This window comes from Canis lupus, chromosome 12, assembly GCF_003254725.2.
Source record: "Canis lupus dingo isolate Sandy chromosome 12, ASM325472v2, whole genome shotgun sequence".
NCBI lineage: Eukaryota > Metazoa > Chordata > Mammalia > Carnivora > Canidae > Canis > Canis lupus.
Window position 1 is genome coordinate 64629391 of NC_064254.1, and position 24505 is coordinate 64653895.

General features: G+C 41.6%; 1 protein-coding gene across 5 annotated transcripts in view; it reads right to left on the bottom strand.

Moving 5' to 3' along the window:
• Positions 1-1457: 1457 nt before the first annotated feature.
• The window catches only part of PDSS2 (decaprenyl diphosphate synthase subunit 2), a 251385-nt gene continuing 228337 nt past the window's right edge, over positions 1458-24505 (bottom strand). For 3 of the 5 annotated variants that reach the window (XM_035697995.2, XM_035697992.2, XM_035697993.2), the window contains one exon: positions 1458-3342. In XM_035697995.2, the coding sequence (XP_035553888.1) occupies positions 3184-3342 (159 nt within the window). In that variant the 3' untranslated portion in view covers positions 1458-3183. Of the gene's footprint in view, positions 3343-20868; positions 20954-24505 lie in introns of all 5 variants that reach the window. The other 2 variants (XR_004804282.2, XM_035697994.2) reach the window with 2 other exon arrangements.

Sequence of the window (24505 nt, forward strand, 5' to 3'; positions counted from 1 at the left end):
GGGGCACAAAGGAGACAGGAGGCTACGGGCTCCAGATCTTTCAAAGGAGGAAAGAGAAGCAGAGGAAGAGAGAAGGGGGCGCTACCTGGAGAGATTCTGTGGTGGGGAGATGGGGAGTGAGGGCAGGCCAGGTGGTCAGGGATGGTCTCCTGGGCCTGCTTCTGCATCTCTAAAGGCCAGGGCCTTTAGATGGGCTTCTGCACCGTCTTCAGCCCAGGGCCTGATCCTGGGGTCCCGGAATCGAGTCCCACGTTGGGCTCCCTGCCATGGAGCCTGCTTCTCCTGCTGCCTGTGTCTCTGCCTCTCTCTCTCTCTTTCTCTGTGTCTCTCATGAATAAATAAATAAAATCTTAAAAAAATAATAAAAAAAATAAAGGCCAGGGCTTACCTCCCAGAGCATGGCTGTGGGCCTGGAACAAAACAGCATGCACTTGGCATGCAATATTGCAGCCTTTACACACTTAACGAAGACAAGACTGACAGGGAGGAGAGTGGGTGGTTTCAGGAGCCTGAAGTGATGAGGTCTGGAGGGGCCAACTTGCAAGCTGGGGTCATCAGGCGGAAGGGAGCAGCGCGATGGCTAGTGAATGCTTTCCTCTGGCAAGAAACTGGGGGGTGGGAGAGGGGGTGGAGGGAGCATTCTGAGACCAGGGTCTTACCTAGTCAGCAGTGATGTCCCTGGCTACAGCCAGGTGGTAGGCCACGAGGTGTGATGAGGCATGCCTCGGTGCCCCAAATTTCTCCCTAAATTATCTGAAATTATAAGGACATAAGAGTTAACAAACAAATATCAGGGGCATGAAGAAAGGCTCTCACTATTTAAAACTGGAGAGTGGGGCAGCCTGGGTGGCTCAGTGGTTTAGTGCTGACTTCAGCCCAGGGTGTGTTCCTGGAGATGGGGGATCGGGTCCCATGTCGGGCTCCCTGCATGGAGCCTGCTTCTCCCTCTGCCTGTGTCTGTGCGCCTCTCTCTCTCTCTCTCTCTCCCCCCCCCCCCCGTGTCCCTCATGAATAAATAAATAGAATCTTAAAAAATAAAATAAAATAAAACTGGAGAGTGAACTGGCCAACTTGTTAAGTTTAACTAAAGCCTGCCAGCAGGCTGGGAAGTGGGAGCTCTGCTGAGCAGGGAAGCCGGAAAGACGGAGGCAGGGTCGTCACTCAACACTGAGGGTGAGACACCTGAGCCAGGCTAGGAAAGGTCCCCGAGAAAGCAGAAAAGCAGGTGCTGACACAGAGGAGTCCAGGATTACAGGCCGCACAAAAGAGAGCTAGGAACACCTAGGCCTAGACTGCGAGGCCCTGCAGGAGGAAATCTGCCCTGAGGTTTTAGGCCTTCTTTCTTAGCCTCTCTCCAGGTCTCAACTCTCCTCCTCCCTGAAACTCAGCATGGCATCTTTGTGATCCAGAGTCAGAAATGGCAGACTTTTAGAAAAGAAGACAAAGCTGGAAGGGACTTCAGACATTCTCTCATTTATTTAACAGATGAGGAGATGGAGGCTCTGAGGGGAGTGACTTGCTCCAGGTCACACAGCAAACCAGCTACTAAACCAGAATTCGAAGCAGCCTAGGACCCTGCCTTATAGTACTCCTCCATCTGCTTCATAAAACCTACAGCGTGGGGTGAGTTCCTGCACGTCTAGAGAACACAAGGCACGACTCCTCCTTTGTGGAAGTTAATGATTAAAACCCAGTCTGATCTCAAGCATCTAACCAAAGTTACTAATTAAGCCAATGTCTGTGAGAAAAGACCATTTCAAACAGAAAAGTGTTCTCTTAAGCTAAATCTACAGGCCTTCAAATTGTCATGGTATAAACTGTACAATCATAATATTTAAAGTATATTAAAAATATTTCATAATACAATATCTTAAGCCTCTGAAGCTCACGTTTTCTCTTCATTGAATGCCACATGCTGGGTCCTGATAAAATGGTTTCGTAACTTTGGGGGGAAGGAATTTAACTAAAATAACTTCACTTAGTGTTTGAGTGAAGGGGGTAATAAAATCTGTTTGCTGTGTTCACTGTCTCCAGATAGGGCTGTAATTACACCACATAAGGAAGAAAGGTAGCTGAGTCTCAATCTAGATCATTTATGTAAACTCAGCCTTCTTGTCAACGGTGTTCTCATATTGCATGCATGCAAACCACAAAAATCATCTCCTATGAACCACAGAGAGACAGTGTCTGATTGCAGGCCTGTGAGATTGCTTATATTCTTTCTGTAATTGGATGTCTGTGGTTCAAGATCAAAATTTGACATTCTGAATTAAAAAAAAAATCACCAGTTTATTCCCCAGAACAACAGTTTTGCACGTGACACTCGTAAAAGTTAAAGGTATTCTCTACACCAAAGTATGACAAATGAATGCATTGGACTTGAAAAGAAGCATCTTGTTTGGCTTAAAAAAAAAAATAAAAAAGTTTGGTTCTTTGAAATGTGTTTGAAAAACATTTGTCTTCTAGAAAGAAAAACAAGCCATTCCTACTACAACCAAGTTAACATTTGATAACATTTTAATCTTCTACTTCAAATATTTGGCATTATTTTTTCAGCAATTTTTCCTAAAAAAAAAATCTTACAAAAAACGATGAAGCGCAAAGTATATTCATACTGTACCTATAAATACAGAGACATAATTGCAAAACAAAGCACAATTTTTTCCCGTAATCATCAAAACTACCCTCCATTATGACAAATTGGTCACTAGTTTTTGATTTGACAGTCCTCCCTGGCTGGCACTGATGTGTTCCTCTTGACACCTGCAGCTTCCAGCATGCTCTGTCCTCTCTAGAAGGAAAACCACAGGCCACCGCCCTGGCGCCATCCCTGGCTCGGTCCAATCAATAAGGACTTATTTCCTGTCCATTTGCTGAGGTCACAGGAGCGAATCTCATTAATTATTTCTGCTACTGCAGCCTCAAGTGTGCTTCTGGCGTGACAAGTGAAAACTGCTTGACCTTTTTTTTTCTTCTAATTTTGTTTGTAGCAGTTCCAAAAAGAAGGCAGTATTCTTTTAGCGATGTGATAAGAGGAAGGAAAAAAAATGTATTAGGTTTTTAAAGTCATTAACACATTCCAATATTTCAGTATGAAAGCTCGCGCTCTCTCTCTCTCTCTCTCAATCACCTCGTTCCCCAGTTTTTGCAGCTACCGAACAATAGTGTCTTTTTAATTTGGTGTCATGAAAATCTGGTCACAGCAAACACAATGTTTTCTAAAGCAGATCTGGCCTCCGAGGGAGGAAAGCTCTCCAGGGCCTCCAGTGCCTTGTTTCCATGGTAACGACACAGGTCAATAGCTGAAGTCACACCTTTGCCAGCTTTGATTGTTTCTCGCAACTGTTAAGAAACAAATGCACAATAAAAGTCAGTTTTTAAGTCCCACAATTAAATTGGGGAGGGGAGGTGGAAGACAAAGAAGGGGGGAGACAGTGGAGATTCGTTGTTCCTGCTACGCCCTTTTGAGGTAAAGAGGACACCATTCCCCAGTGATTTTGAGGCACGAACATTCCCTAAGGCTGCTAGGTGTCTGCGCTCCAGAGCAGCACACAATAGGCTCCAATCAGCCTAATTACACCTCCTCCCCGACTCCCACCCCTCGATATCTTGAAATGTGCCCTGCTGGGGGATGGCGGTAATGAAGGCAGAGGGCATTTACATCTCTGGCATTTTGAATTCAGCAGCCTAATAGTCTTCTGTGAGGAGGGCTTCATTAACATCCTACTTAGTAACTTTTTTTTTTTAATGCTGTATGCTGACACGGTAGGGCCCTATGGAAATTCAAGAAAGACACCTAGTTTAGATCTGCACGCTCCATTTTTAAAGCTAAAAGGTTCTGTTTGGGAAGAATGAACTGAAACCCACCTTTGTAAAGAATAAAGTAAACTCTTGCCAACTGGAGTTTATTTCTCATCCCTCTTGTTGACCACTGGGAAGGACCCACCAAAGAGTTCCACGTTGGAGGCGAAAAAGATTTATAATGATTTGGTCAGTTTGCCTCCCCTTCCCCCAGATCCCTCTTCTCTTTCTCAGTGAACACCTCTGCCTAACTCCCTAAATCAGAAACCCAGGGGTTCCTCCTTCATGCCTCATTTCCAGTCACGCACCATGGCTGTACCAAGTGCGCTCATCCTGGACTGAACTTTCTGGCCCCCAGAGGCTGGGTGGGGTGGAAGGATGAGTTTTAGTCTGTGAGCTGCGAATGATGCAAGTCACTTCTGGGCTGCAGCCAGAATTAAACCATCCAGTGAGTCCCTCCAGAGCTTTCCCCCTGGCCTACAGACCGGCCATATCTTCCTGAGTGACCACACCGAGTGCCCCAGTCCCTCTCCAACCTGCATGGGAGATGAGGTACACACATCTTTGTTGTCTGAGGCCACGGAGATTGTGACGTGGTCTCTATCCATGTTGACTGCAAGTCCTTGCTGCTCTATCTCTTTTAGAGCTCTCAAATTCATCCTCGGCTCTTCATTGTCACTGCCACTACTAGTTCAGGCTCTTGTCATCCCTTGCCTGGGTTGTTTTCTGCAGCCACCTCCTAAAGAGTCTTCCCACCACCAATTCTTTGCCCTGGACTCCATCTGTCATGCTGCCAAGGAGAACTTTAGAAAATGCAAATGTGATCTTGCTTAAAACCCTTCACTAACTTCCAATAGCCTTCAAGAAAAAAAAAAAAAAAAAAAAGTCCAAGCTCTTTCACGAGGTAGGCCTGGAAGTCCTTTCCTGACCTAGCTGGTAAGAACTCAGCCTGTTTTTACCCCTATTCTCCCTTTCATCATTATTTAGGGAAACTGCTTGCAGCAATCATCTCCCCTGAGGTGGTTCCCATATTCCCCACTTCCTTCAAACTTCCCAAATTCCACTTGAGCAGAATATCCTCGGCTGGGATGAGAGCCCCTCTTCCTTGGGGCTCCTCAAGTCCCCTGTGCATCTGGAGTATAGCATTATTCTACAGTGTCGTACTTCGACTCTCCATTCCTGTATCTATCTCTTCATTAGACTTTTAGTACCACATCCTGCATGTAACTTAAAGGAATAAAAGAAACAACCTGCTTTATTCCTCTAATTAAACAGATGAGAAAACAGGACCAGAGAAGTTCAACAGCTCACTCAAGATCACAGGTGGAGGGTGGTACAGTTGTGGTCAGAAGCCAGGGTTTCTAACACTCAGTCCAGCAGTACTGAATCCTGTACTCTCCCAGAATCTCGCCGCCCCACTGGTATTGCCACACTGCGTATGAACGTCAGGACTATTTCAGCCTAGGATTCCCTGGACTCGTGCCAATCACTGAATGCATGAAGGCACCAAAATAGTGCTGCATATCAGAGGCAGCCAGATTCAAACTCCCATTCTAGCTTTATAATCTTAGAGGAACCATTTAACTGCTTAGGATAATATCAGTCCCTTGTAGGACTGTTGGCGGCGGGGGCGGGGGTGGGGGGGGACCTACGCAAGACAGCACAGAGTGCCTGACAGTGTCTAAAACACTACAAATATTCAGAATGACTTAATTCTTCTTCCTCCTCAGGCCCTTAGAAAGCTGATCCATTCACAAGATGAAGTCTATTTTAGCTTGATGCATAACAACCTCAAAGGTAGTTGGAATTGAAGAAAGAAAGAAAGAAAGAAAGAAAGAAAGAAAGAAAGAAAGAAAGAAAGAAAGAAAGAAAGAAAGAAAGAGAAAGAAAGAAAGAAAAGGGGAGAGGGAGGGAGGAAGAAAGAATATGCTATTTGCATTATCTTTTTTTTTAAGAGTTTATTTATTTGAGACAGAGAGCGAGAGAGAGCACAAGCTGGGGGAGCAGCAGGCAGAGGGAGAGGGAGAAGTAGATTACCCACTGAGCAGGGATCTCAATGTAGGGCTCGATCCCAGGGCCTTGGGATCATGACCTGAGCTGAAGGCAGATGCCTAACTGACTGAGTCACCCAGGTGCCCCTGTTGTCATTATCTTTAATTACCCCACACCTAAGTTAGACAAGCCAACATTCTGTATTCTAGACTTTTAGGTTGGGACCTATAGGCATGTGTATAGTAAGTGCATGATGGATTTCAATTTGCAAATATTAACTGAACACCTATTATGTGAAAGGAGTACGATGATGCTTCTCTGCTTCATGGATCAGGAACTAATTAAAGGTATACTGTAAAAAGCAGCAAAACCAAGGGACAAATGTACGGCTATGGACAGTCAAAGAAATGAGAGATCAACTTTAATTAGAGATTCAAGAAGATCTTACAAAGTAGGTGAGATCTGAGGCATGTCGTGAGAATGCTGATAAGTGGTCATGGGTTGAGGGTAGCAAGGGAATTATATTGAAAGAGAACAGCCTGAGCAAAGGCACAGAGGAGGCCAGAATACAGTGTCCACGGAATAAAGAGATTGGTGTGACAAACCTTAAAGGAGTAGGTATTAGGGGATCCAAGAGGGCTCTGAAAACTACGCTAAGAAATTTGAATTAAGGGATGCCTGGGTGGCTCAGTGGTTGAGTGTCTGCCTTTGGCTCAGGGCATGGTCCCAGGGTCCTGGGATTGAGTTGTGCATTGGGCTCCCCATAGGGAGCCTGCTTCTCCCTCTGCTTGTGTCTCTGCTCCTCTCTCTATGTCTCTCATGAATAAATGAATTAAATCTTAAAAAAAAAAGAAATTTGAATGAAAAAAATTTTTGATTATCAAATATTTTAAAAGTACAGAAAAATTCAAAGACTAGTACAGGCAAACTATGGTCCCAGGGCCAACTTGCACCCCCTGTTTTTATAAATCAAGTTTTGTTGGAATGTATCCGTGCCCTTTCTGTTCAATATTGTCTATGGCTGCTTTTGTGTTCTAGTGGCAGAGCTGCAGAGGTGAGTAGCTGCCACAGAGGCTGTACTGGGCTGCGGAGCTTAAATTACACTTTAGTTTTTACAGAAAGTCTGCTGACTGCTCGACTAGCACAACGAGTGACCACATAATCTTCTACCAAAAGTCAACAATTGTCAATGTTTTGCTTTTTTTGTTTTATCTACCTGCATGTACCTGTTTTCTCAACCATTTGAAAATAAGCTGTGGGCAGTGGTATGATGGTAAATTACCTTTCTAGGGGAGGAAAAAGACCTTGTTAGTAGCACTTGCAGATTTTTGTGGTACAAAAACTCCCATCATGGATGATTTCAAGCTACCAAGGGTTGTGGAATCACAAAATTCTGAAATATTTAACAATAGGCTCTGAGCTGGTAGGACTTGTCTTGGACACATGTTGGGCTGCAGGATGCTTCACCCTTGTTTTGACATGCAGCCCCTAAGAACATTCTCCTACATAGCCAGAATATTATTTTCATAACTAGGGAAGTTAATCATAATTCTCTATCATTCTGTAATACCCATGTGCAAATTTCCCCAGTTGGCTCTAAAATGTCTTTTTTTTAGTCTTTTATTTTTTTCCCCAAATCATGATGAATCCTGGTTCACACATCACATTCATTTGTTATGACACTTTAATATTTTCTCCCCCATGATATTGCCATTTCAAAAGGACCAAACTGTGCTGTGCAATGTTTTACATTCTGCATTTCTGTCTCTCTCTTTTTTAAAGAGTTTATTTATTAAAGAGAGAGAGGCCTCACCCAAGCAGGGGGAGCAGCAGAGGGAGAAGGAGAAGTAGGCTCCCCACTGAGCAGGGCACATGACTTGGGGCTCAACCCCAGGACCCTGGGATCATGACAAGAGCCAAAGGCAGATGTGTAACAGACTGAGCCACCCAGGAGTCCTTTTTCTCTATTTCTCTGATTGCTTCATTTAGTTTGTTACTTCATAAACTTTATTCAGTAGGCCCAACTGAATGTTTTTTTTTTTTTAAGAATTTTATTTATTCATGAGAGACCCAGAGGGAAAGGCAGAGACATAGGCAGAGGGAGAAGCAGGCTCCCTGTAGGGAGCCTGATGTGGGACTTGATCCCAGGACCCTGGGATCCCAACCTGAGCCAAAGGCAGACACTCAACCACTGAGTCACTCAGGTGTCCCAAAGGCCCAACTGAATATTTGATGGTGACCTGTAAGATAATTAATTCTTATAATGAAGGGTAGTTCAGATCAGGGCAAAAGAGCATCTAGGAGGATATCACTGAATATTACTCAAGCCCTTAAAAGAGTTCATTTCTCTCACCACACACTATTGTACTTCCAGTTAATACTTAAATCTTCTCTCTACAGAGTTGTGCTTTGCATAGCTTCCATGAGGAAAATGGCCATTTCATGATTCATCAGTAATTTAATTCTTCACGGAAGGTACTATTCCTCACAGACACCTACATAAATTTCGACCAACAAAACCTAAACTATTGGCTCAAAAGAAATCCTTTAGATATTATTCATAGGCCATAAATAAGACTCATTTTTACTATATATTAGAATAGGCAATGGGTCTATCCTGACCAATCTCATCTTTTCTAAATAAATGTGATAAAAGACATATTAAGTTGGAATTTCTAAACTTGGCTGACCATAAGATTCACCTGGGGAACTTTGCTTTTTAGGTCATTCCAATGATTAGCCAGATTTGGGAGTACCTAACTTTCTGGGGTACATATTTTGAGTTACTATGGGTTGAGGTGCCAGGGTGGCTCAGTCAGTTAAGTGTCTGCCTTCAGCTTAGGTCATGATCCCAGGGTCCTGTGGTTGAACAGGAGGGGTGGGGGTCGGGGGGGTCTCAGCTCAGCAGGAAGTTTGCTTCTCCTTCTCCCTTTGCCTGCCACTCCCCGTTTGTGCTTTCTCTTTCACTGCCAAATCAATCCATCCATCCATCCATCCATCCATCAATCAATCTTAATTTTTTTTTTAATTTTTTTTTTTTTTAAAGATTTTATTTATTTATTCATGATAGTCACAGAGAGAGAGAGAGAGGCAGAGACACAGGCAGAGGGAGAAGCAGGCTCCATGCACCGGGAGCCCGATGTGGGATTCGATCCCGGGTCTCCAGGATCGCGCCCTGGGCCAAAGGCAGGCGCCAAACCGCTGAGCCACCCAGGGATCCCCATCAATCAATCTTAAAAAAAAAATCAAAATAGTTGGGTTGCATTTATACTATTTTGACCACACTTCCAACTGGCAGTCTTGGCAACGATCAAATTCAATTCAGCCACCATGTATTAGGCATGTATATGGCCTAGGTGTATAGCAGGGGTGGGAGATACAGAGATTAACACAGTTGCTGCTTCCCAGGGCCACTTGTTACGGGGGTGCCCTAGGGTTGTAGAACTGAAGGGGGTTGAAAGGAATACTGAGGGACTGGACCTACAACCTTTGTTTTATTTTTTTATTTTTATTATTTAAAGATTTTATTTATTTATTCATGAGAGACACAGAAAGAAAGAGAGAGAGAGAGAGGCAGAGACACAAGCAGAGGGAGAAGCAGGCTCCATGCAGGGAGCCCGACATGGGACTCGATCTCGGGTCTCCAGGATCAGGCTCTGGGCTGAAGGCGGCACTAAACTGCTGCACTACCTGGGCTGCCCTACAAACTTTGTTTTAATAGTTGCCAGAGATAACACCGCAATTAGAAAAATTCTTTCTGCTTCTACCTTCACCTACATTTTGACTGAGCAAAGCCCAAACTAATGCATAGACAGAACTTTCCATATTAGGATATGGCTAGTATGGTATGTCCTCTGGCCTTTATGGTTTGAAAAACATTTTAGCCGCAGGATAAATGACAAAAAAATACAAAAAGGTGAATTACCAGTCTGTATTTTACTTCTCTGATATAGCACTTTAGGGCACTAAAATAATTAAATCTCTAATTAAGTCAACTGAATAATTGTATAAGTGCAGCATCACCTGCAATAAATTAAGTCCAAATCCCTTGCTAGAGGATCCAATTAAAGATATTAACACAGAGATAAAAAGATGCAAAGTACTTAAAGTTAAGTGCATTATTATTTAACATTTATTAAAAGGTGTTATTAAACACCTTTTCAGTGATAAATGTTGTTTTTATGAAACCTTTTGAGAAATCATTATATGCCTGTGAAAACTATTTGGTTAAAAAATTCTCTGAAATATTAAAGATGAGCCCATGCCATGACATCTAAGCAGCTTTAGCAGAAGTGGCAGCCACTTCTCTCTAATGAAACTAAAGAAAAGACTTTAAGGGGGAATCCCTGGTGGCTCAGCGGTTTGGTGCCTGCCTTCGGCCCAGAGCATGACCCTGGAGTCCTGGGATCAAGTCCTGCATCGGGCTCCCTGCATGGAGCCTGCTTCTCCCTCTGCCTGTGTTTCTGCCTCTCTCTCTCTCTCTCTCTCTCTCTCTCACGAATAAATAAATAAAATCTTAAAAAAAAAAAAAAAAGACTTTAAGACCTAGAAGAAACCCAATCCCGATCTTATCTTCTCACCTCATTTTGTAGGAGAAGATATTGGGATGAGATCGGCTAAGTGATAGGAGCCAACAGCAAACTTGAGAAATAGCCTGGATTTCATTTCCACACATCCAGAGCTCTTCCCCTCTACAGTGCTGAACAGAATTGGAGATAACCCCAAGCTTTCTTTTGCCCAAACAGATAGAGTGCTATAGAGAATGGGGATGCTGAAACTCATCTGGAAAAGAGGGTAGACCTTGTTCTGTAGAAACTGTATAACAGAAAGAGAGTATAAAAGCAATAAGTTTTTTTTTAATTGTTGAAAACATCTGGATAAGGATAAAAGGAAACAAATGGAAGCCGTGCTTTTATGGAAAGAGACCATACGGTAGAAGTGGATCATGCTTCCCTAACAGGGATTATGAAGCTGGCAGTAACGTAGAACGAGTTTTACTAAAACTCACGTTCTAACACTTGATAAATTCTTTTTTTTTTTTTCACTTGATAAATTCTTGGGGTGCCTGACTGATAATCTAGGCATCAGAAGACAGAAGAAGCACTTTCTGCTTCAGTATGTCAACATAATTGGGTGTAAAGGTGATAGAAATCTGGTGCACACAAGCGCACAAACAGTAATGCCAACCTAGTATTAGCATCAGTGAAAGAAAGGACCAGCAGGCACAGACCATAAACTGGGAAAGCACATTTAAAAATTAATGAAAAGACTGCCATGATTCCAAGAGATCATAAATAGAAATAGTTCAAGGGTGATGAACGCCTCTGAGAAACTAAATTTCAACAGTGGTCATGATTAATTATGAAAGAGACCAAAACAAATGGCTACAGAATAAGCTCTCTTGGGGCTCAGATTCGAAAAGGCCCAGGTGTAAAAGGAAGAGCATATCGTCTCCTCCATTGCTGAGCCCCAGCTGAGCACCTGCTCTGTACAAAGCTCCACTGTAGAGAGAGGATGCTACCCTTGATTTGAAAGAGCTGACAAAGGAGAGGTACGAAGCTGTAAAAATTGTGTGGGATTCCATCCATAAGTCTGTACTATCACCAGGATACTTGTCACATATGTTTTCAAAGTGCCAGTCCTCACAGAAAAATGTTCAGCAACAACCTTGTCAGAATCTGCTAAAGACTGATGAGGGTGCACAGGGGAAGGAGATGATGACAAAAAATAAGAGGCATCCAGATGTAAAGGCTGTATGTCAAATAAGAGCAAGTGTGTTCAAAGAGTTGCAAAAGACAATGTATCATTAAGAGAAGACAAAGGAAATAGAACAACTAAAGAATGGGTTAAAAAATTGTAAAGAGAAAAATAAATTCCATGAAGAGGGGCTTCTAAGGATGAAGCATGCATTCAAGTAACCCATAAGGCAGCTACCAAGTTGCCTTAGTGCTGGCTTCTGGTATTGTTTGCGTTTCAAGACCACCACCACTCCCATTCCAAATACAGTATCATCCTCTAGGACAAATTGCTGTGTAGCACCCCACTGAGCCTCCTCCCTGCTGGCAGCTCTCACTCATTTTGTCTGATGCTCCTGTCGACACTTCCCTTCTCTCTCTTTCTCCTTGCTCTGGAGACCTAGTTTCCAGTCTAGGTCTTCAGAGAGGCATCCACTCACTTCTGTCCTCTTTATGCTTATGGTGCACATAAATGTTCTTCCCAGCTGCTGAAAGATGTAAGAAATCTCAAAGATGAGAGATTCAACTACCGAGTGTCTTCAAACACAGGACAAGTGAAAAAGGTGAGGACAGAGGTGCACCTGGAACAAAGACCAGTGAATTTATGGACAGTGATGGCATAATTCCAAATAAAGTTATCAACTAGATTGGGTCTGTGAGCTCTAGACAAAAGGCAGTGGTGATTGCAGCCCCAGGATAGGTGGGTCACAATGAGCGAATCATTACAAAATATTCTCATTTTTCTTGTGATATGGCCACTCACTGTTAGCCTCAGAAACAAGACAAAGAGATAAAGATACTCTAAAGATATCTTAGAGTAAAGATACTCTAAAGATAGAGTATATTTGGGTTTTTAGAATCTTAGTCCTCTGTGGATAAGACAGAGAAATGGGGCTCTGGATTGGAGTATGATAATATGAGTTCAAATATATAAAACAACTACTCCTTTTTTTTTTTTTTTTAAATTTTTATTTATTTATGATAGTCACAGAGAGAGAGAGAGGCACAGAGACACAGGCAGAGGGAGAAGCAGGCTCCATGCACCGGGAGCCCGACGTGGGATTCGATCCCGGGTCTCCAGGATCGCGCCCTGGGCCAAAGGCAGGCGCCAAACTGCTGCGCCACCCAGGGATCCCAAAACAACTACTCCTAGGAAATGTTTGGTAGTGGATTTATTTTGAGCAGAAAAGCGATCTCTAGGACTCAATATTTGGTTTCGTTTTTTCAGTAAATAGTGCTGAAAAAAAATGGAGAGCTATATGCAAAAGAATGAAACTGGATCACTTTCTTATACCATAAATAAAAATAAACTCAAAATGGGTTTAAGACCTAAATGTGAGACATAAAATCGTAAAACTCCTAGAAGAACGCATAGGCAGTAATTTCTTTCACAGTGGCCTTAGTAACATTTTTCTAGATATGTCTCCTCAAACAAGGGAAACAAAAGCAAAAATAAACTACTGGGGTTATGCCAAAATAAAAAGCTTTTGCACAGTGAAAAAAGCCATCAACAAAAACAAAAAGGCAGCCTACTGAATGGCAGAAGATATTAGTAAATAATACATCCAATAAGGAGTTAATATCAAAATATATAAATAACTTATACAACTCAACACCAAGTAATCTGATTAAAATTGGGCAGAGGACCTGAATAGACATTTTCTAAACAAGGCATCCAGATGGCCAACAGACATGAAAAGATGTTGAACATCATTCATCATCAGGGGACGCAAATCAAAACCACAATGAGACATCACCTTACACCACTAAGAATGGCTACTATCAAAAAGACAGGAAATAACAAGTGTTGGCGAGGATAGAGAAAAAGGAACCCTCACACATTGTTGGTGGAAATGTCAATTGGTGCAACCACTGTGGAAATCAGTAGGAGTGTTCCTCAAAAAATTAGTAATAGAGGGATCCCTGGGTGGCGCAGCGGTTTGGCGCCTGCCTTTGGCCCAGGGCGCGATCCTGGAGACCCGGGATCGAATCCCACGTCGGGCTCCCGGTGCATGGAGCCTGCTTCTCCTTCTGCCTGTGTCTCTGCCTCTCTCTCTCTCTCTCTCTCTCTCTCTGTGTGACTATCATAAATAAATAAAAAAAAATTAAAAAAAAATTAGTAATAGAAATACCATATGATCCAATAATTCTACTACTGGGTATCTTTTGAAAACACTAATTTGAAGATATACACACCCCTGTATTTATTGTAGCATTATTTACAATGGCCAAGGTACAAAAGCAACCCAAGTGTCCACTGATAGATGCATGGATAAAGAAGATGTGGTAGATATATGCACACACACACATACATACATTCACACACAAATATTCCTCAGCCATAAAAACGAATGAGATCTTGCCATTTGGGACAACACAGATGGACCTAGAGGGCATTCTGCTAAAGTGAAGTAAGTCAGCAGAGAAAGACAAACACCATGTGATTTCACTTAATCTAAAAAAAATGAAACAAATAAGCAAACAGACATCAGGAACAGACCCATAAATTCAGAGAATAAACTGATGGTTGCCTTAGGGGAAGAAGACTGGGGGACGGGCAAAATGGGTGAAGGGGAGTGGGAGATACAGGTTTCTAGTTATGGAATGTTTAATAGAGTAGGTCCAGGATATAAAAGGTACAACATAGGGAATATGGTCAATATTCCCTATGGGAATAGGGTATCATAATGGTGTTGTATGCTAAGAGACAGTGGCTACACTTGTGGTGAGCGTATCACAACATAGAGATTTGTCCAATCACTATGCTGTACACCTAAAATAATGTAACATTGTGCGTCACTAAACTTCAATAAAAAAAGAAAAACAAAACAAACACCCCAACCTGATTTCTTTCCTTTATCACAGTTCTATGGATTACCTGAATGAAGATGGAGAAGAAATACATACTAAATTTTAATTTTCTGATGTCATAGAGCCAAGAGAGAAAGCTAACACATGGATAGCATCAAAATTTTAGTGGTTTTGGGATGCTTGGGTGGCTCAGTGGTTGAGCATCTGCCTTCGGCTCAGGTCATGATCTCAGGGTCCTGGGATCGAGCCCCATGTAGGGCTCCTGGCTCAGCAGAGGGCCTGCTTCACCCTCTCCTTCTACCTGACCCTCTGCCTGCTTGTGTGCTCTTTCTGTGTCAAACAAATAAATAAAATCTTAAAAAAAGAAAGAAAGAAAGAAAGAAAGAAAGAAAGAAAGAAAGAAAGAAAGAAAGAAAGAAAATCTGATTTATTTTTATTTTTTAAAAAAGATTTATTTATTTATTCAGGAGAGACACAGAGTGAGAGGCAGAGACACAGGCAGAGGGAGAAGCAGGCTCCCTGCAGGGAGCCGTGTGGGACTCAATCCCAGGACCCTGGGATCATGACCTGAGCCCAAGGCAGACGCTCAACCACTGAGCCACCCAGGTGTCTGGAAAAGCTGCTGATTTAACTAAGTATCTTATTTCACCAGAAGGAAAGGAGATGGAAATAGAATTTTTAGTTACTTTCTCAATCACATGAATTGATGCACCAGTGTGCGTCCCAATGTGAAAATGGCCATAATAACAATATTAGCAATAACAACAAAGAGAATCTTATAGTACTTATGTGTGCCCAGATACATATATCTTCAATCCTTATAATAGCCCTATGAGGTAGGTGCTAACATAATTCTTATTTTACAGACGAAGAAACTTAGACAAGAAAAGTACCTCAAGGTAACGTAGAAGATAAATGCTGGAGTCAAGAATCAAATAGTTCTTGCTCAGGGTGCCTGGGTGGCTCAGCTGTTGAGTGCCTGCCTTCAGCCCAGGGCGTGATCCTGGAGTCCCGGGATCGAGTCCCACATCAGGCTCCCTGCAGGAGCCTGCTTCTCCCTCTGTCTGTCTCTGCCTCTGTGTCTCTCATGAACAAATAAATAAGATCTTTAAAAAAACAAATAGGGATCCCTGGGTGGCTCAGCGGTTTGGCGCCTGCCTTTGGCCCAGGGCACGATCCTGGAGTTCCGGGATCGAATCCCACGTCGGGCTCCCGGTGCATGGAGCCTGCTTCTCCCTCTGCCTGTGTCTCTGCCTCTCTCTCTTTCTCTGTCTGTCTATCATGAATAAATAAATAAATAAATCTTTAAAAAACAAAAACAAAAACAAATAGTTCTTGCTCTTAACCAGCATGGTATAATGCCATTTCTTTCACTCTTACATGAATTGGGAAGCATTTCAATTTCATTTGGGAAGAGAACACCTATCTATGTCAATAATGTCCTTTCTAAGCCTGTGCACAAGGGCACATTTTTTCACTATACATAACAGACTTTTAAAAATACATTAAGTCAAATAACTTTGGATAAAACCATATTTACAGAGATGACAAAATTTTGAAGCCATCATTATATTAATCCTGCACTTCTATTACAATATATACATTTAAAAAAAAACACAACTAAAAATGCCATATGGCTGCAGAACAAATGTCAATTAGAATTGGAAGTGGAAAATTTCCACATTTCTGCTAAGAAAAAGGCCATAAATACTTTAATTGATTAAGTATAGTCTTCAGGTCATACTTACTTTTTTTTTTTAAAAAAAAAAACAGGCCCTGAATAAGGCTCAGATAATCATCACATCCACTATTGAGCCACAAAAAGAAACTAACATATTTTTACTTAAATCCTTAATAATGGGGGATCCCTGGGTGGCTCAGCAGTTTCGCGCCTGCCTTTGGCCCAGGGCGCGATCCTGGAGTCCCAGGATCGAGTCCCGCGTTGGGCTCCTGGCATGGAGCCTGCTTCTCCCTCTGCCTGTGTCTCTGCCTCTCTCTCTCTCTATGTCTATCATAAAAAAAAAAAAAAAAAAAAAATCTTTAAAAAAAAATCCTTAATAATGAAAACTTATTTTTACCAAAAATCTCAACCAAAGACTCTGACTACAGTTATGGTACTTGGGGGCTTCACACAATCACAGGACATGATTACCTCATGTTATTCTTACTATTCTTTAAAACCAGGGTCGCCTGGGTGGCTCAGCGGTTGAGTACCTGCCTTCAGTTCAGGGTGTGATCCTGGAAACCTGGGATTGAGTCCCACATTGGGCTCCCTGCATGGAGCCTGCTTCTCCCTCTGCCTGTGTCTCTGCCTTTCTCTCTCTCTGTGTCTCATGAATAAATAAATAAAATATTTAAAAATAAAATAAAATAAAACCAATCTCAGGGGGCGCCTGGGTGGCTGAGTAGGTTAAGTGTCCACCTCTTGATTTCAGCTCAGGTTATGATCTCAGAGTTGTGAGATTAAGCCTTGCATTGGGCTCTGTGCTGGGCATGGAGCCTGCTCAGGATTCTCTCTCCCTCTCTCTCTGCCCCTCCCAGACCCCAATGCACACACCCTCTCACAGAAAACACACATACACACACACACACACACACACACACACACACACACACAAATAAAAGCAATCTTAGGGTTCATCATGCTACATTTAAATCATTGGATGGGGTGCCTGGGTGGCTTAGTCAGTTGAGCCGACTTGATTTCAGCTGGGGTCATGATCTTGGGGTTGGGGAATCGATCTCCAACTGGGGCTCTGGACTCAGTGGGGAGTCTGCTTGGGGATTCTCTCCCTCCCCCTCTGCCTCTCTCCTGGCTGTGCTCTTTCAACAAATTAAATAAATAAATAAATAAATAAATAAATAAATAAATAAATAAATACATACATACATACATACTCTTAAAAAAAGGTCATTGGATGAAGGATTAAGAACTTTGATTTGACAAATATAATTTAGCCCATACTTTAACATTTTTCTGTTCTCTTATAAAACAATATTTTTTTCTTTTCTAAGATAGCCTGGGAAATTCCTGTAATATGTATGGAGCTTTAAGATGCTTTTTAATAAGTTATATTTATTATTTTGCAGAATTAAGATCATCCTTTATAATTGTACGAGCATGTATAACACACATGACATTTGTTACACTGCTCTCCTTTTCCCTTGCTGAGTCCCAGGACTTGCAGTCCCTGGAGGTGAGAGGTAAGAGAATAGGGGAGCTCTAGGAGGGACAAATGCTACTCCTTCCACAGATGGCAGTCTTTCAAGGGCCTGGAGCAGAAACTCCCAGATGAAGCCACACAGGAACCTTTTTAAATCTAATATGGAAAAAAAATAAAAATAAAAATAAATAAATCCAATATGGGATTAGGTGTTCTCCTCCTAAAACTGGTTAATCCATTTCTGCTGTTTTCTAATAATATGAAAAACAATTGTAGAGAGGCAATAAGCAAATGTTAGTAAAGAAACTCTGGCCCTGGACATGTGATCCTGAGCAAGGTGACATGTCTAAACCCTCACCTGTAAAATTGCAAAGATCATATTTATACCACGTGAATTATCATGAAGAACAAATAAGATGATGTATGGCAAATTACTTTGACATCAATAAAATGCTGTTCAGGGTGCCTGGATGGCTCAGCTGATTAAGCATCTGCCTTTAGCTCAGGTCCTGATCCTGGGGTCCTGGGATTGAGCCCCATGTTAGGTTCCAGCCCAGAGTTGGGCTCCCTGCTCGGTGGGGAGTCTGCCTCTGTCTCTCCCTCTGCCTGCCACTCCGTCTACTTGTGCTCTCTAATAAATAAAATCTTGTTTTTTTAAAAAAAGATTTTATTTATTTATTCATGAGAGACACAGATAGAGAGAGAGGCAGAGACACAGGCAGAGAGAGAAGCAGGCTCCATGCAGGGAGCCTGATGCGGAACTCGATCCCAGGACTCCAGGATCACGCCCTGGGCCAAAAGGCAGATGCCAAACCACTGAACCACCCAGGGATCCCAATAAATAAAATCTTTTAAAAAAATGCTATTCAAATGCAAGACCTGAAGAGGAAGAGAGCATGGAGTTTGTTATAGAATTTAGATGTAATATTTACATAATGCACCTGGCTTTAATTACAAACATTCATAGACTACTTTACATAGATTCATGAAGTTGTTTTAAATATTTTAAGTCTCTGTATTATTAGTGAATTGGAAATATGCTTGTGCTTAAAAAATCAATCTCCAAATCACCCTGACCATTTAAAACTGGATCTAGGGATCCCTGGGTGGCTCAGCGGTTTAGCGCCTGCCTTTGGCCCAGGGCGCGATCCTGGAGACCCGGGATCGAATCCCACGTCGGGCTCCCGGTGCATGGAGCCTGCTTCTCCCTCTGCCTGTGTCTCTGCCTCTCTCTCTCTCTCTGTATGTGACTATCATAAATAAATAAAAAAAAAATTAAAAAAAAAAAAAACAAAAAACTGGATCTATTCTTCCTAAAAGGAAAACAAAACAAAACAAAACATGATAAAGACAGGTTTGATCTCATGTTTCTTGCCTTCTCCACACATTTCTATTAGGCTCAGTCTTGATGGTATATGGCCTGGCTGATAGTGAGATTTCAGTCTGGCCATACCACCCTGAGCACACCCCAGTTGCACCCAATCTTGGAAGCCAAGAAGGGTCAAGCCGAGGGAGTACTTTGGTGGGACAGTAAGATTTGTTTCTGAACTGACACCAAGGCCCAACCTCTTACTGAAGTAAATTTAGGAGTCCACGCTGTGGGGTACTATCCACAAATAGCTTCATAACCAAATAACTCATTTCATACAAATTATCATGTTTGAATATACACATATATATATTCCTATTATATATATAGATAACCTGAATATGTACATATGTATAGTTTAGTACACACACATACACACACACACACACACACACATATATATATGTATGTGTGTATATATGTATTATAGAGGTATTTTCATGTAGATAAAAACATTTTACTAGCACACTAAAAGTTGACCTAAATTGTTGACCTCTTGGCAGAGAATTCAGGCAAAGTCTGTCCTTAAGACAGACAGGTAAACTTAAAGCTCAGGATAGGAGCAGATATACTTGATTTCTTTTTTTTTTTTTTTTTAATTTTTATTTATTTATGATAGTCACAGAGAGAGAGAGAGAGGCAGAGGCACAGGCAGAGGGAGAAGCAGGCTCCATGCACCGGGAGCCTGATGTGGGATTCGATCCCGGGTCTCCAGGATCGCGCCCTGGGCCAAAGGCAGGCGCCAAACCACTGCTCCACCCAGGGATCCCGATATACTTGATTTCAAAATGTAATTAAGTGGACCAAAATGTACACTTTATTTATTTTAAAGATTTATTTATTTTATTTGAGAGTGAATGCATGAGCAGGGGTGGAAGAGGATGGTAGAGGGGGAGGGAGAGGAGAGAGGATCTCAAGAAGACTCCCCACTGAGCAAGGAGCCCGACATGGGTCTTGATCTCATGACCCTGAGATCATGACCTGAGCCAAAATCAAGAATCGGACCCTTAACCAACTGAACAAACCCACGGCTCCCAGATGGACCAAAATGTACAATAAATTTTTTGAAAATTTATTCATGAGAGACACAGAAAGAGAGGCAGAGACACAGGCAGAGGAAGAAGCGGGATGTGGGACTCAATCCCAGGACCCCGGGATCACAACCTGGCCAAAGGCAGATGCTCAACTGCTGAGCCACCCAGGCATCTCCCAAAATGTTCAATTTAATTCTTAGTTTATAAATTTTCATTGGCATTTGATAGGCTGGGCATTTGAGGTTAGTAATATGGAATTATATTAAATTGAGGGTTAAATTGCATTAAAAAGTAATCACGTCTTCTGAGGAAAATTTAACTATTTATAAATAATCTCAGATTTACCGATATTCTGATTCAAAGATAATTTTTAGTTTTAGTATCGTATTCCAAAGAGGAACTTAATTCTACATATTTAGGTTCAGAAAGCAAAACACACCATAGGTTGTAGACTGCAGCAATGAGCCAGTCTTTGTAGCTTTTTGAGGAATTAATCACTAGTAAACTCTGTAATCTCATGACGAATACTAAGTTGGTTATTTAATTAAAAAGAATATTGTGGGACAAGAGAAATCCAAAAGTCCTGGGGATTATTTGAGGAATACATAAACTATATGAGTTCATATCTTACTTACACATTTCTTAAATCCTCCTCATGCCTCAATTTTCATCTGCTTTAGTGGATGCTGATACCTGGGGATCACTTGCTTCAAAACTACTATCACTACCACTGCTATCCACATGACCCTAGATTCCTAACATCCTAACATGTATCCTGATACAACATGAATTTAAAAACACATTTATGACTTCCATCACTAGAATGCATGTCCAACAACAGAAAAATTCTATCTACTGAGGGTTATGACAACGACATATCTGCCAGGCAGGTTATATCAGACCAGGGGCAAATGCAGGAATCAGAAGAAGTTACTCTCTGTGCCACATAAATATAATCATACCTGCTTGATTGACATCTCTTTCAGCTGTAGATCTCTATGTTACGTTGTTATGGAAAGTGCATTTGTTAACATAGATCCTTGCCCCCTTCAAGAGAATGGTAATGAGAACTCATTTTAAATGGTTATATCCATAAAGCTTCCTTAGAAGAGTGAAGAATACTTGCCAGTTTAAAAAAAAAAAAAAATCCCAATAATTACTGCACTGGTTCAGCAAACAAAAATCCTAAGACAGTCACTTACCAGGCAATCACTATTTCTGAGACCAGAACTATGTTGGATTATAGAGTGATGCATACCATTTCCTGGATGTTTGTTAAACCAGAGCCTGCATATGAATTCTCTCTTACTTTATTGGTAGTGTGTCTTTTTGGGAGGGGGAGGGCATTTGACTATTTTAACGGGTAACTCTGGAAATCAGATTCTCTCCGTTCCCCAAACAGAGTATGCTGTTTTCTTTTTCTTCCTTCCTTTCTTTCTTTTGATTGTTGGAAGCAGTAGTAGTCTATTTGCTTTGTGATTTTTTTCCAAATTATTTTGCAAAATGATTCCTTGTTGTATTTGATCCTTGAAGTCTCTCTTCCTTTACATCATATTCAGCCATGTAGTACATCTAAAGCACCATGAGAAGCAGTATGGTGGTAAGGAATACATACCGTGGAGTCTGCCAACCTGGATAGAGTAACGAGTCTGTGAGACAGTAACTGTGTGAACACTGTTAGGTTATTTGATCTCCTCTCCATAAAATGAAGGGATTCAAAGAATGTGATAGAACCATCTGATTAGAGTGCTTCGTGGATCTTGAGCAGATTGCACAATGAGCGACATGACTATTAGGGTAGGCATCTTAAAGAGATCATAACATGTAGAAGAAAGGCCCACAACCTTTTTTAAAGAGGTGCACAAAAATCTTTTTAGGAATGAATCAAAGAAAAAGGTTCGTATAATTCTCTTAGATCTAGAACAGGGACACCTCTACAGGGGGCACCATTGCACTATGCAGGAATCCATCCTCAGAAGTACAACTCTGGCTTTGCTATGATCTTTGAGTAGATAAGATCTTTCATCAAGCCAGAAAGCCAAAGACTTGGGGGAAAGGGACAGAATCCACTCACCCAAAATCTCTAGGAGCATCTTCCACATCACTAACCAACGCTGCAGTTCTTAGAATCTCTACTGCCATCACAGTAACTCTGTTTGAAAGTTGGGGTGGCATAGGCACCTGGCTATTTCAGGAAAGGTAGTTAAGCACATCCAGAACCAGTACCGTGCCTGATGTGGTGTGTGGGGAAGCCGAGTAGTGTTTTCAAACACTGCTTAGGAAACATGGGGGAAGGGCTTCAGATGTGCCACCTAAACAGATTATGGCTTTCTGATAGACCACTCATGTTGCAATCACAAAAGCTGTTAATTCTAAATAAAACCAGGCTGTCAGATTAGTGTCTGAGTTTGCAAATATCAATCTAGGTAAGGACAAAGACTTCTAACTTACTAAAACCACATTCAGGGTCTACACAGTGGTGTCTCTCTTTTCTTTCTCTTAAAAAAAAACACATAATTTTGGAAAGCCCATACCTCACCCCTGTTTTTATGACAAGGGAAGAGAATGGTATTTCTTTCAGATCTACTTAAAACAGCTTCAGTGGACTAAACAGGCTCCTCTAGGGGACAGAAGGCTCTATCCTCTACATAAAGGCATATAGGCACTTCCTGTGCACAGGTGGCTCCTGATACCACAAACTGGGAGCAATAATTGAATCCAGCTATCCCACAGTGCAGAGCACTCACCCACAGAACCAGCCTGGAGGGCATTTTTAGTTAGTTTTCTAGACTAAGATTCAAAAGGTTACCCCAATTGAATCTTTGTTTCAACCCAGGGAGTACAAAGCAGTGAGGATGTAACCATCTGATTAGATATATACTTGGGAGGAAAGAAGAACAAAGGCAGAGCCAAAAATACCTTATGAATTAGAAGAACAGAATCTAGGCGGAACATTTGGTTTATCTCAGGTTATTCACTCATTCATTCATTCCACAGTAGTTCAACAACTCTTTATTTGGTACCTAGTATGTGCCAGGCACTGTGTTAGGCCCTCAGACTACAGTGGTGAGCAAAACCAGACACGACTCCAGGCTTACAACAAAGAACTAGTCTTCACTAACAATCTAAGTCTGCCTTAGCTTCTTAATGAATGTTAGATATTAGGTAGAGATGTAATTTTTTTAGATGTCAGTAATTTTAAGGATGAGATCGTCCCACTAAAAATTATTATTGTGAACTACTTTGGCAATTTACATATAAAATTAGAAACCCAAGATCAACAAGCTCGAACTACATGATTTGAAGAAAAATTAGATTTACAACTGCATAGAGAATTGAAGTTGAATATTATCAATAGTATTTGGGTTAACAACTGAGAGAATGGCATATTTTATGATGTCATAAAGAGGCTTATTATTGATAGCACTTAATAATATTATTCGTGATCCACAGGGGGGACAGAGATTATGATCATCAAATCTGTTGATGCTATTGAGGTGTGTGGGATTGCTAACACCTCAGAGAACAAGAATCTAATTTTAAAATAATATTAAGAAATTTGAGGAATAGATCATCAAAGCAAGATGACAGTCACTGAGCACAAATGCAAAATAAAATATCCAGAGACTTAAGGAGGAAAAAACTAACTTGATGATTGGGGATGAATGAATGCCCAAAGGGTAATTGTTTTGCAAAAAGACTTGAGGGCTCATAGTAAGGTACAACTCTGGTTCAAGATACTAACTACTGTATGTGGAACCCAACGCAGGCAGGGCTTGAACTCATGACATGACCCTGAGATCAAGACCTGAGTTGAGGGGCGCCTGGGTGGCTCAGATGGTTGAGCATCTGCCTTAGGCTTGGGTCATATCTTGGGGTCCTGGGATTGGGCCCCGTGTATGGTTCCCTGCTCAGCGGGGAGCCTGTTTCTCCCTCTCCCTTTGTTACTCCACTTGCTTGTGTTCTCTCTCTCTCAAATAAATAAAATCTTAAAACAACAACAACAACAACAACAACAACAACAAAAAGCCCCCAAAACCTGAGCTGAGATCAAGAGTGGGGTGCTTAACTCACTGAGCCACCCAGGTACTCCCAGAATTTATTTTTGTTTGTTTTTAAAGATTTTTATTTATTTATTCATGAGAGACACACACACACAGAGAGAGAGAGAGAGAGAGAGAGAGAGAGAGAGAGCCTGCGACACAGGCAGAGGGAGGAGGCTCTATGCATCCCAGGACTCCAGGATCACACCCTGAGCCTAAGGCAGACACTCAAATGCTGAGCCGCCCAGGTGTCCCAATAATTGTATTTTAAAGGAGATATGGAATCAAAGAGAGTTGCAAAAACTGACTTTAGTAAATTAATTATTTTTAAAAATAGATTAAATCTATCCATGATTGCTGCAAGGAAAAAACACTTGTCTGAAATATGATTGCCAAAAGAAAAATATCTGGTTTTATTTGACTTTTAAGGAAACAAGGAGTAGGGGATTTAAAACTTTCAGATGGCAGTCCAGGCTATACCTTCCAAGCACCTATCCCTGAGCTGTGGTTAGGTCCTCAGGTTAATGCCTGCAATGCCTGCTCAGTGTGCTGGGTT